Here is a 16,906-nt window from a genome sequence, read left to right as displayed (position 1 = left end):
TTTACTTGTACATATTTACTATTCTATCTATTTTGTTAATGATGTGCATCTAGCTTTACTTCTGTTTATTCTGGTGACTTGACACCTGTCCACATGTTTTGTTTTGTTGTCTTTCTCCCCCTTCTAGACAGTGAGCCAGCTGTTGGGTAGGGACCATCTGTATATGTTGCCAACTTGTACTTCGCAAGCGCTTAGTACAGTGCTCTGCACACCGTAAGTGCTCAATAAGTACAATTGAATGAATGAATTAGATATTTGCACTATCCTCAACCCCACAGCACTGAATGTACCTGCCTTTAAATTAAATGATTCATTTTCTTAGTGTCTGTCTCACCCTCCAGACTACAAGCTCATTGTGGGCAGGGAACGGGTCTGCCTACTCTGTTGTATCGTACTCTCCCAAGTGCTTAGTACAATGCTCTGCACCTGGTAGGCGCTTGGTGGCCTAATGGATGGAGCCCGGGCCTGGGAGAAGGACCTGGGTTCTAATTCTGGCTCCGCCACTTATCTGCCATGTGACCCTGGGCAAGTCACTTCGCTTCTGGGCCTCAGTTCCCTCATCTGTAATATGGGGATTAAGACTGTGAGCCCTATGTGGGTCAGGGACTCTGTCCAACCTGATTACCTTGGATCTACCCCAGCGCATATAACAGTGCTGGACACATTGTAAGCACTTAACAAATACCATCATCATCATCATAGTATTGATTGATTGATTGACTGGACGGCCCCAGGTGTGGGAGGGTAGGCGCCTTCAAGCCCTCCAATCAATCGATCATATTTATTGAGCACATACTGTGTGCAGGGCACTATACTAAGCACTTAGCAGAGTACAACGTAACAGACACATTCCCTGCCCACAGTGAGTTTACAGTCTAGAGAGGGAGACAGACGTTAATATAAATAAATAAGTTATGGTTATGGACATAAGTGCAGTGGGGCGGAGGGTGGGATGAATAAAGAGTGCAAATCCAAGTGCAAGGTTGACACAGAAAGGAGCCGGAGAAGAGGAAAGTCGGGTTAGTACCTGGAAGGCCTCTTGGAGGAGATGTGCCTTCAGTAAGTCTTAGAAGGTGGGGAGAGGAAGTGTCTGTCTGAAATGAGAAGGGAGGGCGTTCCTCCACAGATGACTTGGTGATGTTGGATTATGCCACCCCAGCCGACACCCCCCTCCCCTGAGCACGCTGTGTGTGTGTGTGTGTGTGCGCGCGCGTGTGTGTGCGTGTGTGTGTGTGTGTGTGTGTGTGTGTGTGGTGTATGGCAGAGCCGGTGGAAAGGAAAGATAGTTGAGTTTCTGTGCCAGTACAACACTCAGTTGGTTTTAGCAAATAGTTTCATCTCCCTCTCTCCAAGCCAGAGGGGTTTTAAAAAAATAAAACAAAACAGATGTGACAGATTTTTGCTTCCTCTCCTTTTGTTTCTTCTTCCCACCCTCTGAGAGAGGTGCTAATGACCAGAGAAATGACCAAAAGGTGACCAGCAGGGAGAGAAAGATAAAACAAAGGGTTTTGGATTACCCACAAACTGGGTGGTGGAATTTCTTTGTGTATAGAGGCCAGGGACTATGTTCAATGCTGGGTATTCTTTTTTTTTTATGGTGTGAAGCACTTGCTATGTGCCAGGCACTGTACTAAGCGCTGGGGTAGATACGAGCTGATCAGTTTGTATAACAAAATTTTCCAGGCACTGTCTTAAGTCCTGGGGTAGATACCAGGTAGGTTGGGCACAGCCCCTGTCCCACATGGGGCTCACAGTCTTCATCCCCATTTTACAGATGAGTTAACGGGCTCAGATAAATGAAGGGACTTGCCCAAGGTCACACATTAGACAAGTGGCAGAGCCAGGATCCGGTATTGGCCCTGAATCCGGTCAGTCAACCTTGAAGTGGGATTGCCCACTTCAAGAGAGAGAGACACACACTCTCTCTCTCTCTCTCTCTCTCTCTCTCTCTCTCTCTCTCTCACTCACTCTCTCTCTCTCTAAGCTTGTTGTAGGCAGGGAACATGTCTGCCAATTCTGTTGTAGTGTACTCTCCCAAGTGCTTAGTACAGTGCTCTGCACACAGTAAGCTCTCAATATGGGAAGCAGCGTAGCTTAGTGGAAAGAGCCCTGGCTTGGGAGTCAGAGGTCATGGGTTCTAATTCCGGCTCTGCCACTTGTCAGCTGTGTGACTTTGGGCAAGTAGCTTAACTTCTCTGTGCCTCAGTTACCTCATCTGTAAAATGGGGATTAAGACCTTGAGCCCCACGTGGCACAACCTGATGACCTTGTATCTACCCCAGCACTTAGAACAGTGTTTGGCTTATAGTAAGCACTCAACAAAAACCATCAGTATTATTATTACTATTAATAAACAGTCTTAGTGATGGTGATGATGATAGGCCTCACTGGGTGACATTTGGCTGAACCTTGAAGTTGGTCCCGGGCTCTGGAGGAGGAGGAGGAAGAGATCCAGCTGTCAACTCCTATCCAGTATGCGCTTCCACTGGCTTCGGCTGTCCCCCTAGGTTTTGTAACTTGATTATGGTATTTGTTAAGCACTTACTATGTACCAAACACTGTTATAAGCACTAGGGCAGATACAAGGTAATCAGGTTGGAAAGAGTCCCTGTCCCACATGAGGCTCACACTCAATACCCATTTTACAAATGAGGTAACCGAGGCAGAAAGAAGTTAAGTGACTTGCCCAAGGTCACACAGCAGACAAGTGGCAGAGCCGGGATTAGAACCCACAATCTCTAACTCCCAAGCCCGTGCTCTTGCCACTAAGCCACTCTGCTTTTTTTGGAAGTTGCTCCTTATTCAAGAAGTGAAGGTCAGTGGGGGTGAGGAGGCTGGATGGAATTGACTAGGTTATTAGGGGTAAAATTCTCATCTCTGGTGCTCTCGGGTTTTCTTCCTTCTGCCTGCTTCTTCCCTCCCCCTACCACACATATACAAATATACTCTCTCTTCTTCTCTCTCTCTCTCCCTCCCCCCCATTATAACTCTGTCATAGTGAACTCTCCCAAGGGCTTAGTACAGTGCTCTGCACACAGTAGGCGCTCAGTAAATACCACTGATGGATTGGTATCTTTTGAGCATTTACTATGTGCAGAGCACTGCACTTTGGGTGTGGGAGTACGATAGAGTAAAGTAGACTGAACCCTGCTCTCAGGGATATTACAATGTAATGGTAGGGGTGGGAGGGGGAGACACAAATTAAAAGATGTGAAAGATTCAGGGGCAACAGGCTTCACATGAAGCTTGAAAGGAAGGTTGGTGGTTTCTCTGAAGGGGCCCTTTATCAGGTAACCTCAATCTTGTCTTTCTCACCACTGACCTCTCACCCACATCTTACCTCTGGCCAGGAACACCCTCCCTCCACATATCAGACAGATAATTGCCCCCCACACACACACCTCAAAGCCTTATTGAAGGCCCATCACCTCCAAGAAGCCTTCCGTGACTAAGCTCTCCACTTCTCCCACTCCCTTCTGAGTCACTTTTACTTGCTCCTTCATTCATCCTCCCTCCAATTCCCACAGCACATGTGTGTGTGTGTGTGTATATCTGTAATTTATTTATTCGTTTATCCATTTATTTATATTGTCTGTCTCCCCCTCTAGACTGTGAGCTCAATGTGGGTGGGAATGTGTCTGTTGTTATATTGTACTCTCCCAAGTACTTAGTACAGTGCTTTGCACACAGTAAACGCTTAATAAATACAATTGATTGAATGAATGAATAACAGCTTGTCCTCCCCCGAAAAGCCTTAATCCCTCTCTGTTCTGCTTTGCCTAGGCACTTGGCTTTGTGCCCCTTATTCACCCCTTATTCAGTCCCAAAGCACTGATGTACATATCCATAATTTATTTTAACGCCTGTCTCCTAGACTGCAAACTCCTCATGGGCAGAACACCAGTCTACCAACTCTTCTGTATTGTCCTCTCCCAAGTGCTCAGTACAGTGCTCTGCACACAGTAAGCGCCCAGTAAATACCACTGATAGATATACTGTTGCCCTGTTGTCCCTAACAAGGGCCTGGGGGTTGCTTCTGCCTGGCTGTCCATCTGACAGGGCCAGAACTCTGGAGAAGCAGTGTTATCTCACACCTTTGAAAATGGTCTTTGAAGAAGAGATCTTCTAAACCATCACTCTGTAGGACAAATGAGAACACATCTCATTTTCAAGAACACGTTTTCTTTTTGAATTTTCGGTGGTTTTAAGCATAGAAATGGGTCCCTATCTCCCATTTTACAGGCTGGGAAACTGAGGCTCGGTGTGAAAAAGCAATTTGGCCAAAATTATAGAACGAATGAGTGGTAAACTCTGGACGTGATCCAGATGCCCTCCTCCTGATCCAGAGTTCATTTTTTTTATTTGTTTGTTTTTCCCTCCGCCTCTTTTAATTTGGCTGGTAAGGGTGTCATTTTTCACGCAGTAGGGGCCTAGTGCACATGTAGGAGTCACGGGACTTTGAGTTATAGTCTTAGATCCTTCACCAGCCTGCTGTGTGACCTTGAGCAAGCCAGTTAACCTCTCTGGGCCTCGGTTTCTTCATCTGCCATAATAATAATAAATGTGGTATTTGTTAAACACTAGGGTAGTGCAGTGCAATCAGGTCAGACATTTGGTCTCTGCCCCACATGAAGGTACACAGACTCCTGGTATTTAAGTGCCTACTATTTACCAGGCATACCTGTCTCTCTCACTAGACTGTGAGCTCCTTGTGGGTGGGGAACATGTCTGCCAACTCTGTTATATTGTCCTCCCAAGCATGTAGTACAGTGCTCTGCACACAGATAGCGCTCAATAAATACCAGCATGGTGTAGCAGATAGAGCACGGGCCTGGGAGTCAGAAGGTCATGGGTTCTAACCCCATCTCCACCACTTGTCTGCTGTGTGACCTTGGGCAAGTCACTTTACTATATTATATAGTAATTATGTATAATTACTATAATAATGGTGGTATTCATTAAGCAGTGCCAGGCACCGTACTAAACACTAGGGTGGATACAAGCCAGTCGGGTTGGATACCGTCCCTGTCCCACATGGGGCTCAAAGTCTCAATCCCCATTTTACAGATGAGGTCACTGAGACCCGGAGAAGTAAAGTAACTTGCCCAGAGTCACGCAGCAGAAAACAGTGGAGCTGGGACTCCCAGGTCCATGCTCTACCCGGTACACCATGCAGAGCACTGTGTACTATAGAGAAGCAGCATGGCTCAGTTGAAAGAGCACAGGCTTTGGAGTCAGTGGTCATGTGTTCAAATCCCAGCTCTGCCAATTGTCAGCTTTGTGACTTTGGGCAAGTCACTTAACTTCTCTGTGCCTGTTACCTCATCTGTAAAATGGAGATTGACTGTGAGCCCCCTGTGAAACAACCTGATCACCTTGTAGCCTTCCCAGTGCATAGAACAGTGTTTTGCATGTAGTAAGTGCTTAACAAATGCCATCATCATCATCATCATCATTACTATTATTACTAAGCACTTGGGAGAGTGCAGTACAAGAGAATTAGTGGACACATTCCCTGCCGACAACGAGCTTACAGTCTAGAGAGTGAGACAGACATTAACATGAAGAGATTCCTCTCGAAAGGACAGATCACCAACTTGCCGGGGAAATAACATTCTAGCAGCATGGGTGCCAGAGGAAGGGATTTTAAAGTTCATTAATTGATTACAGTTTTGCTGTCATATTCAGACCACAGACTTGCTTTGCAATTGCCTGCAATTGAATGGTTAAAGAGGCCGTACCAAAAGCTCCACCGTGGAGTCGGACATTTGTTTTACAGATGCGTCCGTTATTTAGACGTCATCAGGCCGAATTGATCGATGGCATTTATTGAGCACTTCCTGTATGCAGAGCCCTGTACTAAGCACTTGGGAGAGTACACAATACAACAGAAGTGGTAGACACGATCCCTACCTACAAGCATATGCTCTAGAGGATCATCTTCAATGGTATTTTATTGCTTCAGTGGGAAGCAGCGTGGCTCAGTGGAAAGAGCACGGGCTTGGGAGTCAGAGGTCATGGGTTCTAATCCCGGCTCCACCACATGTCTGCTGTGTGACCTTGGGCAAGTCACTTAACTTCTCTTAGCCTCAGTTACCTCATCTGTAAAAAGGGGATTAAGACTGTGAGCCCCACGTGGGACAACCAGATCACTTTGTATCCCCCCAGCACTTAGAACAGTGCTTTGCACATAGTAAGTGCTTAGCAAATGCCATCATTATTTTTATTATTTATTGAGCACTTGCTGTGTGAGGAGGATAGAGGATATTCTGCACTGTTAGAGTGTGGGTACCTTAAGATTCATTCATTCATTCAATCATATTTATTGAGCACTTACTGTGTGCAAAGGACTGTACTAAGTGCTTGGGAAGTACAAATCGGCAACATTTAGAGATGGTCCCTACTCAACAAAGGGCTTTTTTGTGTTATGGGGTGGAGAGGACAACAGAGTCCGCAGCAACACGTGACAATTCAACAAACTTGTAGACCCCAGCTCATAAGGGCAGAGCTGATTTCCTGAATTTAAAAATCCCCATCTAGGGCCTCCTACCTGCAAATCTGCTGGGTGACCCTCCCTGAGCAAGTCACTTAATTTTTCTGGGCCTCAGTTTCCTCATCTGCAAAATGGGATGAAATGCCAGTTGTCCCTCCCGCTTAGACTGTGAGCTTCCTGGGAGACAGGGACTGTGTCTACCCCAGGGCTTAGTAGAGGGCTCGTCCTCAGTAAGTGTGTAACGGATATCATTTAAAAAAATTGGGCGATGGAGTAATATTACTGATTATTTTTGACTCGTTATTTACTGCTTCTTTCCCACTTCAGTTAGGCTACAGGGAAAATTGCTCTCTGGGATCTCAGGGCCGAGAGGGTCACTTAGAAAATTCCATGCCCTTCAAAACGCCTTTCCATTTTCCCTTTCTTGGGCAAGTCACTTCACTTTTCTGTGCCTCAGTAAGCCTAATCTATAAAATGGGGAAGACTGTGAGCCCCATGTGGGACATAGACTCTGTCCAACCTGATTAACTCTTATCTACCCCAGCATTTATTCATTCATTGTCATATTTATTGAGCACTTACTGTGTGCAGAGCACTGTACTAAGCACTTGGAAGAGTACAATATAACAATAAACAGACACATTCCCTGCCTGGCATGTAGTAAAGCGCTGAAGAAAAACCATCAAAACGACACTACTGTCAGTATCGGGAAATTGCTAATAAATGGCCACTTGCTCATTTCACCAAGGTCAGAGACAGAGAGCTTTTGTCACCTGGGATCAATTTTCCGTGCTCTGTGTCTCCCAGATCCATTATAGTCTGGAGGAGGGGGGTGGGCATCATCAGAGAGACCACCGCTCGGGCAAAGCCGTCCTTGAATTTGTCTTTGCTGGTGGGACGGGGTTTTGGCGTCATGCGAGGTAACCAGGCAGGTAAGTACTGGCCGAGCTCCTGGAGGAGCCTCTGCTCCCAGGTAACAAAGAATGTTAATAACCGTGGAGAACAACGGCTGTGGGCCCCGATCTGCGGAAAACCGCCTCGGACCCGTTTCTGGAGGCTTCTGGGAAAGGGGGAGTGGGGAGAGGCAGGGAGCGCGGCACAGATGTGTCGAGGGGATTTCATATTTAACGTTCTCGGGAGCGGAAACCTTAATGTCATAGGGAGGTCTCTAGCTGAGTTTGTTTGCCCAGTTAGGGAAGTTTAGTCTTCAGACTCTTAGTGTTTTCATAGTTAAATCAAATCTGTTCGCTAACCATCAGGCTCAAAGGAGCGAAGCTGAACAACTGCATTCATTCAGTCAGTCAGTCATATTTATTGAGCGCTTTCTGTGTGCAAAGCACTGTGCTAAGCACTTGGGAGAGTACAATTTACCAACAATCAGCCAGGCACATGCCCTGCCCAAAACGAGCTCCCAGTCTAGAGGGGATTGCATCTGCAGGGGAGGGAGAAGTGGGGAGGGTGGCCTTGTGGTTTGGGTTTTCAACAGTGGAAGTTGTTGCTTTGGGGTTGCCGGTGCAGGGTAATTTTTCATTTTGAGGGTGAGGGACAGGGGTTAGGAGGGGAGAGGGGACTTGGGGGGAACAGTCTTCAAAGAGCAATAAGTCTTTCAATCAGTGGTAATAGTAATAATAATAATTATGGTACTTGTTAAGCACTTACTATGCCCCAAGCACTGTCTAAGCCATCTGGCTGACTGAAGACTAAGCAGAAGTTGCAGTGGTACTTACTGGGCACTTACTGTGTGTAATGCACTGAACTGAGTGCTTGTGATAGTACAAAGAAGCATAAGAGAAAATGTTCCACCCACATGGTGCAAACCTTTTAATTATTGTGGTATTTGTCAAGCGCTTAGTATGTGCCAGGTATTGTACTAAGCACCGGGGTAGATACAGGTTAGTCAGGCTGGATACAGTCCCTGTCCCACAAGGGGCTCAGGCTCTTAATCCCCATTTTACAGATGAGGTAACTGAGGCCCAGAGAAGTGAAGCGATTTGCCCAAGGTCACACAGCAGACACGTGGCAGGGCCGGGATTAGAATTTAAATCCTTCCGACTCCCAGGCCCTTGCTTGACCCTGGTGGTATTTCTTGAGTTCTTAATGTATGCAGAGCATTGTACTCAGTGCTTTGAATAGGCGTCCATTGTGGATCCTTTTAGGCCTGACTGGAAACTCTTCTATTGGGGGTTTATTATTAAGTGCTTACTGTGTGCAGAGCACTGTACTAGGTGCTTGGGAGAGTACAGTACAACAATAAACAGACACATTCCCTGCCCACATTCCACTTGCCCAAGGTCACACAGTGGACAGGTGGAGGAGCCGGAATTAGAACCCAGGTCCTCGTGACTTCCAGGTCCGGGCTCTAGTCACTAGACCATGCTGCTTCTCTAACCTGCTAATGGAGGGTAAAGTAGGCAATGTCATTCATTCATTCAGTCATATTTATTGAGTGCTTACTGTGTGCAGATCACTGTACTAAGCACTTGGGAAGTACAAGTCGGTGACATATAGAGACGGTCCTTACTCAACAACGGGCTCACAGTCTTGAAGGGGGAGACAGACACAAAACAAAACATGTGGACAGGTGTCAAGTCGTCAGAATAAATAGAATTAAAGCTAAATGCACATCATTAACAAAATAAATAGAATAGTAAATATGCACAAGTAAAATAAATAGAGTAATAAATCTGTACAAACATATATACAGGTGCTATGGGGAGGGGAAGGGGGTAGGGCAGGGGGGAGAGGGAGAGGAAAAACTGGGCTCAGTGTGGGAAGGCCGCCTGGAGGAGGTGAGCTCTCAACAGGGCTTTGAAGGGAGGAAGAGAGCTAGCATGGCAGATGTGTGTAGGGAAGGCATTCCAGGCCGGGGGAGGACGTGGGCAGGGGGTCGACGGCGGGACAGGCGAGAAAGTCCTGATTACAAACTGGGGGCAGCAGCCATTTTGGAACCTGGTGCCCTCGGAATCGTCGTAGGGGCCTGGGTGGTAAAATGTATGAAGTGGCTGAAAGCTTTAGAACATTTCTGTTTTACTGATTCTCACATCCCCCACCCCACTCACAGTGATGCCTTTGGATCCCTGATAGCCCAGAGGATTTGCTCCAAGCCCTGGGTGGAATGGGCTTGGGAGCTAAGCTTGCTGGGTCAAGGAGCTGGAACAATAATAATAATAATAATAATAATAATAGTGGTATTTAAGTACCTACTATGAGCCAGGCACTGTACTAAGCCCTGGGGTAGATACGAGGTAATCGGGTTGGAAACAGTCCCTGTCCCACCCAGGGCTCACAGTCTTAATCTCCATTATACAAATGAGATAACAGGCATGGAGAAGTCAAGTGACTTGCCTAAGGTCACACAGCAGACAAGTGGTGGAGCTGGGATTAGAACCCAGGTCCTTCTGACTCCTAGGCTCTTGCTCTGTCCATTAGGCCACACTTCTTTTTGGCCTAGTCTCATTTCTCTCAGGCCCCAGTGCCATGAGGTCGGCTCGGCTCACCTGGTTGACTTGAAGGAGCTGTTTTTAAAGTCTTCTGACAGGTTTCTTTTGACTGAGGGGGGTTTACTTTTATGGATTTGGGTGGGTTTTTCTCCCACCTCCTTTTTCTTTTTGGAAGTTTGAATTATCAGTCTGTTTGCATTTGGGGCCCTGGCCCCTCTCAAGAACAGGTGTATACATTACGCAGATGGCAGAGAAGGAGGTGGTCAGAGCTTCTCAGTGTGTTCTCCCAGCCAGGAAAAAAACAACACAACCTAGCTCTTTCCAGCAGATTTCTGAAAGATAAAAAGGTGTTTGCCACATTGCCCCATTTCCAGTAGAAAACTTAGTTTTTAGCAGGCACTTTTTAATGTCTCTCTTCTTTACTGAGAAGCAGTGTGGGCTAGTGGTTAGAGCACAGGCCTGGGAGTCAGAAGGACCTGGGTTCTAATCCCAGCTCTGTCATTTGTCTGCTTGGCTAAGTCTACCATTTACCTTGGGTAAGTCTTTGCACTTCTGTGCTTCTTCATCTGTAAAATGGGGATGAAGATTGGGAGCCATATGTGTGACAGGGACTGTGTCCAACCTGATTTGCTTGTATCTATCCAGGCGCTTAGAACAGTGCTTGTCACATAGTAAGTGCTTAACAAATGCCATCATTATCGTAACAAATACCACGATTCACTCTGATGGGCCGGTGTTTCAAGTCTGGAAAGTGTCGTGTTCGTCTGGATCATTGCAGACAGTTAACATGTCTCTGTCTCTCATCTCTCTCTCTGGCTCTCTCATATCTCTCTCTGGCTCTCTCTCTCTCATATATCTCTCCTGAATCCCATCACAAAGTCTTCTTTTTGCCATGGTTACTGGCCATTCTACAGTAGGAAAAATAAAATTTGAGGGGTGAGGTGGGGAACGATGAAAACCAGTTTTCGCAACTTGAATAGTTCCAACAGTTAGAAAATGGAAAATAGCCACACGTTTTTCATTTTTAAGTTTTGGGGAGGAGTTCTGATGGAAAATAAGGTTCTGATCTCTGATATTGCAAGCCCTCCCTTTAGACTAATCATCACTTCACACTTAGATTCCAGAATGCAGTTTGAGCTGGATAAGCAGGACATGTGCTGTGCAAACACTATGTCCAGGGCAGGGTTTTTGGTTTGGCACATTGTCTGCAATGGCTAGTGCCCAGAAAAGAAGAAATGGGTGTAAATTCAGCAGGGCTTTTTTTTTTTTTAATGGTATTTGTTAAGCGCTTATCATGTGCCAGGCACTGTCTTAAGCCCTGGGGTGGATGGCAGATAGGTTGGGCACAGTCCCTGTCCCACATGGGGCTCACAGTCGTAATCCCCATTTTACAGATGGGATAACTGAGGCCCAGAGAAGTGAAGGGACTTACCCAAGGTCACCCAGCAGACGAGTGGCGGAGGCGGGATTAGAACCCAGGTCCTTCTGACTCCCAGGCCCGAGCTCTATCTAGGACTAAGCTATGCTGCTTCCCTAATTTTAATTGTCTGTTTTCCCCTGTAGACCTGACTTGCTGTGGGCAGGGAATATTTCTACCAACTCTATTATATTGTCCTTTCCCAAGCGCTTAGTATAGTGCTCCACACACAGTAAGCGATCAACAAATACCATCAGTCGATTGATTAAGAGAGTTTTGGGACCCCTTTGCAGTCTCAAGTCAAAGGCATTGGTTTCTCTAATGGATCGACTCTGATGCCAGGAATCCCCTTTACCGCCCGAGCTTCTCCTGCTAAAGCGGTCTCTGTCCTTCTGACGGCATACCACCTCCATTCATTCACTCATTTGTATTTATTGAGAGTTTACTGTGTGTAGAGCACTGTACTAAGTGCTTGGGAAAGTACAATATGCAATAAACAGAATCGTTCCCTGCCCACAGTGAGCTTACAGTCTAGAGGGGACGGAAGCCACGTGTGCTTGGCCCCTCGGGGGAGTCAGTGGCCCCCACGGCTCCCTGATCTGGACCCTTGAGCCTCGTTCGGCCCAGGGCCCTGAGAAAGGCCTGAACGTGTCTAGTCAAAAGGACCCAAAATGGTGGCTCTTTAAAGCGGGTCCTTGTCCCCAACAAAGTCCCCATCCCCTTTGCTTCTTCTTTTCAGTTCGAATGTAAGGCGGGAATCCAAGCTGCTCTCTCCCAGTGTGGCCTGCAGGCTGAGGTAACTGCCTGGAGGAAGGAAATGCAGTAATGTGGCTCAAACTGACCAACCGCCATGGGCGGGGGGTTCCCCTTCCTCTGGGGGTGGGTGACCCTTCCCCAGTGCCCCGCCCTCCCCTTCCCCACACAAACAGAGAGCTGCAAGCTCTGAGGTGGCATCCGGGGACCTCACCACACTGGATCACGCAGCGCAGGGTGTCCCAGAGCGGCCGAGCCTGTGACTGTATTTTCTTCCATCGTACCACCCAAGTTTCTCAATCGATTGTCCAGTCGTATTCAGCACTTGAATTTGCTCCCTTTACTCACCCTTCTTCAGCTTTTTTTAATGGTATTTATTAAGCGCTTACTATGTGCCAGGCACTGTACTAAGCCTTGGGTTAGACACAGGCTACTCAGGGTGGACACGGTCCATGTCCCACATGGGGCTTACAGTCTTAATCTCCATTTTACAGATGAGGGAACTGAGGCTCAGAGAAGTGAAGTGACTTGCCCAAAGTCACACAACAGACAAGTGGCAGAGCCTGGATTTTTTTAACAATAATAAAAAATAATTTTGGTATTTGTAAACCCCTACTATATGCCAGGCATTGTTCTAAGTACTGGGGTAGATCAGATTATTAATAATAATAAATAATTATGGTATTTAAGCACTTACTATGTGCCAAGCACTATTCTAAGTGCTGGGGTAGATAAAAGGTAATCAGGTAGTCCCACCTGGGGCTCACAGTCTCAATCCCCATTTTACAGATGAGGTAACTGAGGCACAGAGAAGTTAATTGACTTGCCCAAGGTCACACAGCAGACAAGTGACAGAGCTGGGATTAGAACCCACGACCTCTGACTCCCAAGCCCGTGCTCTTTCCTCTAAACCACGCTGCTTCTCAGGGTAGACACAGTCCCTGTCCCTAGAGACAGCGAGGGAAGTGCCCAATTGCATTCTCCCCCTCTAGACTGTGAGCTCATTGTTGGCAGGAATGTGTCTGCTTATTGTTATATTGTACTCTCCCAAGCGCTAAGTAAAGTGCTTTGCACACAGTAATCACTCAATACGATTTGATTGAATGGATTAATGAATGAATGGCTGCTCTACCCGATGGGAGTTACTGTCCTTTTCCAGTCTGGCTCTAGATCCTCTCCCTGAGCTAATGGTGTTCAATAGAATTCCCGGTCTGTATCACCCCGTGAAGCCCCACTCCTGGCGTTACCCCTCGTTTGCAGGGAGCGTGCTGAGATTCAAGAGATCTGGCCTAGTAATAGTCATTGTGGTATTTGCCGTTAAGTGCTGTGTAGCAAGCACTATACTAAGTACTGGGGTCAATACACGAGGATTAAGTCAGATACAGTCCCTGTCCCACATGGGGCTCACCAGGGACTGTGAGAACCGGTGTTGGATCGCTGATTTACAGATGCGGGAGTGACTTGCCCGTGATCATTCAGCAGGCGAGTGTTCTGCACACAGTGAGGGCTCAGTGAATATGATCGATTGGCAGATTGAAAGGGTGGAGCCAGGATTAGAACCCATGGCTCCTGGCTTCAGGCCCATGCTCTTTCTAGCCCTGATTCCTGGCTTGTTGGGTGAACTTGAGCAAGTACATTTGCCCCTCTGGGCCTCGGTTTTCCCACTCTGTAAAATGGGGATAGTGCGGCCCCAGACTAGCCCTTTCTGAACCCAGAGTCCCAGTTGCTAATTGTACCCCATTCCTGGTGAGCTCCACACCCCACGCCCCTCAACCCCCAGTCCATGTCGGCTCGATTGATAGAGAAGCAGCGTGGTTTAGTGGGTAGAGCCCAGGCTTGGGAGTCAGAGATCGTGGGTTCTAATCCCGACTCTGCCACTTGTCAGCTGTGTGACCATGAGCAAGTCACTTCACTTCTCTGTGCCTCAGTTACCTCATCTGTAAAATGGGGATGAAGACTCTGAGCCCCACGGGGCAACCTGATCTCCATGTATCTACCCCAGCGCTTAGAACAGTGTTCAGCACATAGTAAGCGCTTAACAAATACCAACATTATTATTAGAGTACAGGCCTGAGTGCTTACTGTGCAGATCACTTTGCTAAGTGCTTGGGAGATGTACCATCCAAAAGAGTTGGTATACATGTTCCCTGCCCAGGTCGAACTTCCAGTCCAGGGAACGGGTGTCCCATTTGGGCAGAACCTTGTACTGTCCTAAGTGCTCAGTACAGTGCTTTGCACACAGTGAGTGCTCAATAAATAAGATTACATGAATGAATGTGCGGGAGAGTTGCAGTTGGGCACTGCCCCTGCTGTCCCCCAAGTCTTCGTGCCCCCATTGCAGGGAGCCTTCGCCAAAGAAGCAGCGAGGCCTAGTGAATAGACCCCCTGGGCCTGGGAGTCAGAAGGTCACCCATCTACTGTGTGACCTTGGGAAGTCACTTCATTTCTCTGGGTCTCAATTCCCTCCTCTGTAAAGTGGGGGTGAAGACTGTGATCCCAATTTGGGACATAGTGTCCAACCTGATTAGCTTGTGTCTATCTCAGCACTTAGTACTGTGCCTGGCACGTAGTAAGCTCTTAACAGATACCGTTAGGGAAGCAGCGTGGCTCAGTGGAAAAAGCACGGGCTGTGGAGTCAGAGATCATGGGTTCAAATCACGGCTCTGCCAATTGTCAGCTGTGTGACTTTGGACAAGTCATTTAACTTCTCTGTGCCTCAGTTACCTCATCTGTAAAATGGAGATTAAGACTGAGCCCCCGCACCTGATCACCTTGTAACCTCCCCAGCGCTTAGAACAGTGCTTTGCACATAGTAAGCGCTTAGTAAATGCCATCATTATTATACCATTAAAAAAAAGAGTATCAGGGCCCCGGGGGGCGCGGCGGCTTGAAGCTTGCCATCAGCGGTGCAACCTGTGGCACGGCGTCCCCTCTGCCGAAAGATGACACTCGTGGGCAGGAAAGGCAACTGCTAATTCTATTCTTGTGTACTCTCCAAGTGCTTAGTACAGGGCTCTGCACACCATAAGCGCTCAATAAATACAGTTGATTGATTAATTGTTTGACACAGTAACACCCCAACCATGTTTTCCCCTCTTCTCTGGGAAACAACATGGCCTAGTGGAAAGAGGTAGGGCCGGGAACCAGAGGACCTGGGTTCTAATGTCGCCTCTGCCTCAACCCCTCCTACTTAAACTGCTAGCCCCATGTGGGACAGGGACTGCGTCCAACCTGACAAGCTCATATCTACCCTAATGCTTAAAACAGCGCTTAACACATATTAAATGTGTAACAAATACCATCTTAAAAAAACCTACTGTGTGTGACCTTGGACATGACATAGTGGATGGAGCAAGGGCCTAGGAGTTGGAAGGTCATGGGTTCTAATCCTGGCTCTGCCACTTGTCTGCTTTGTGACCATGGGCAAGTCATTTCACTTCTCTGTGCCTCAGTACATCTGTAAAATGGGGGTTGAGACTGGGATCCCCACATGGGGCAGAGACCGTGTCCAACCCGATTTGCTTGTATCCACCCCAGCACTCAGAACAGTGCTTGACACATAGTAAGCGCTTAACAAATACTAAAAACAGCCTCCCAAAAACTTGGTTGTGTGATCTTGGGCAAGTCACTTCATTTTTCTGTGCCTCAGTTCTTCATCTCTAAAATGGGGATTTGATACCTGCTCTCCCTCCCTCAGACTGGGCGCCCCACGTGGGACAAGGACAATGTCCATGCCAATGCTCTCGTGTCCATCCCAGCGCTTCGAACAGTGCCTGACTCATAGTCGGTGCTAAACAAATACCATAATGAATTTGTATTTCCTGCCTCCCTCTCGCCTGCAGGTTAAAGAGCTCGTCTTGGACAACTGTCGATCAGATGAAGGTAAGATCGAGGGCCTCTCAGATGAATTCGAAGAACTGGAGTTCTTAAGCACAATCAACGTCGGCCTCACCTCAGTCGCAAACTTACCAAAGTTAAACAAACTTAAGAAGGTAAAGAGAGGAGGAATGCACATGTGTTGGGTGGGGTGGGGGAGGGAGGGAGAGGATTCTGTTTTTCACCACCGGAGTCATTAAAATTACCTGTCGGGTTTTTGCTCGGACATGCAAAGTAATTTCTTCAAGCCGGTCTACCTGGCTTGGTTTGGGGAGGATTGTTTCAACCCAGTGGATGTGTTTTAATTTTAAGTATCGCTGTGTGTGTGTGTGTGTGTGTGTGTGTGTGTGTGTGCGTGTGTGTGTTAATTTCTCTGTCTCACTCTGTCTCTCCCTCTCTCCTCCTTAGCTTGAACTAAGTGATAACAGACTCTCAGGCGGATTGGAAGTATTGGCAGAAAAGTGTCCGAACCTCACACATCTAAATCTAAGCGGCAACAAAATAAAAGATCTCAGTACAATAGAACCGCTGGTGAGTTAAATAATCAGTCACGGGGATTGATCGAGTGCCCGCTGTGTGCAGAGCACTGTATTGGGCACTTAGGAGAGACGGTAGAGTCATTAGACATGATCCTTGCCCCTGTCCGGCTTTCAGTCTGATGGCGGGGGGAGGCAGGCACAAAAAGAAATTTCAGTTAAGGGACAGCACTCAACTTTAAAGATGGGTACATAAGAGATAAGAGTTGGGGGGGAGGGGGGGCGATGGGGTGGGGTGAGTTCTGACAGTAGAGGGAATCCCCAGAAGAATTTTTGTTGGGAATGTTCCAGACCAAGTGCTCAGTTTAAAGTGTCCTTGGTTGAGGAATATCTCCTCTTACTCAAATCATAGTCCAGGCATCAATTGGTTAATCAGTGGTATTTATGGAGA

The 16,906-nt window shown here is 47.3% G+C and overlaps 1 protein-coding gene across 1 annotated transcript in view; it reads left to right on the top strand.

Annotated features, from left to right (window-relative positions):
- Nucleotides 1-16,906, top strand: part of ANP32A (acidic nuclear phosphoprotein 32 family member A) — a 37,171-nt gene that overhangs the window by 10,765 nt on the left and 9,500 nt on the right. Inside the window, exons 2-3 of the mRNA XM_038766944.1 lie at nucleotides 15,946-16,095; nucleotides 16,388-16,510. Coding sequence (XP_038622872.1) covers nucleotides 15,946-16,095; nucleotides 16,388-16,510 — 273 coding nt within the window. The remainder of the gene's footprint in view (nucleotides 1-15,945; nucleotides 16,096-16,387; nucleotides 16,511-16,906) is intronic.

Source organism: Tachyglossus aculeatus, chromosome 26, assembly GCF_015852505.1.
Source record: "Tachyglossus aculeatus isolate mTacAcu1 chromosome 26, mTacAcu1.pri, whole genome shotgun sequence".
Lineage (NCBI taxonomy): Eukaryota > Metazoa > Chordata > Mammalia > Monotremata > Tachyglossidae > Tachyglossus > Tachyglossus aculeatus.
This window is presented reverse-complemented; position numbering and strand designations above follow the sequence as displayed.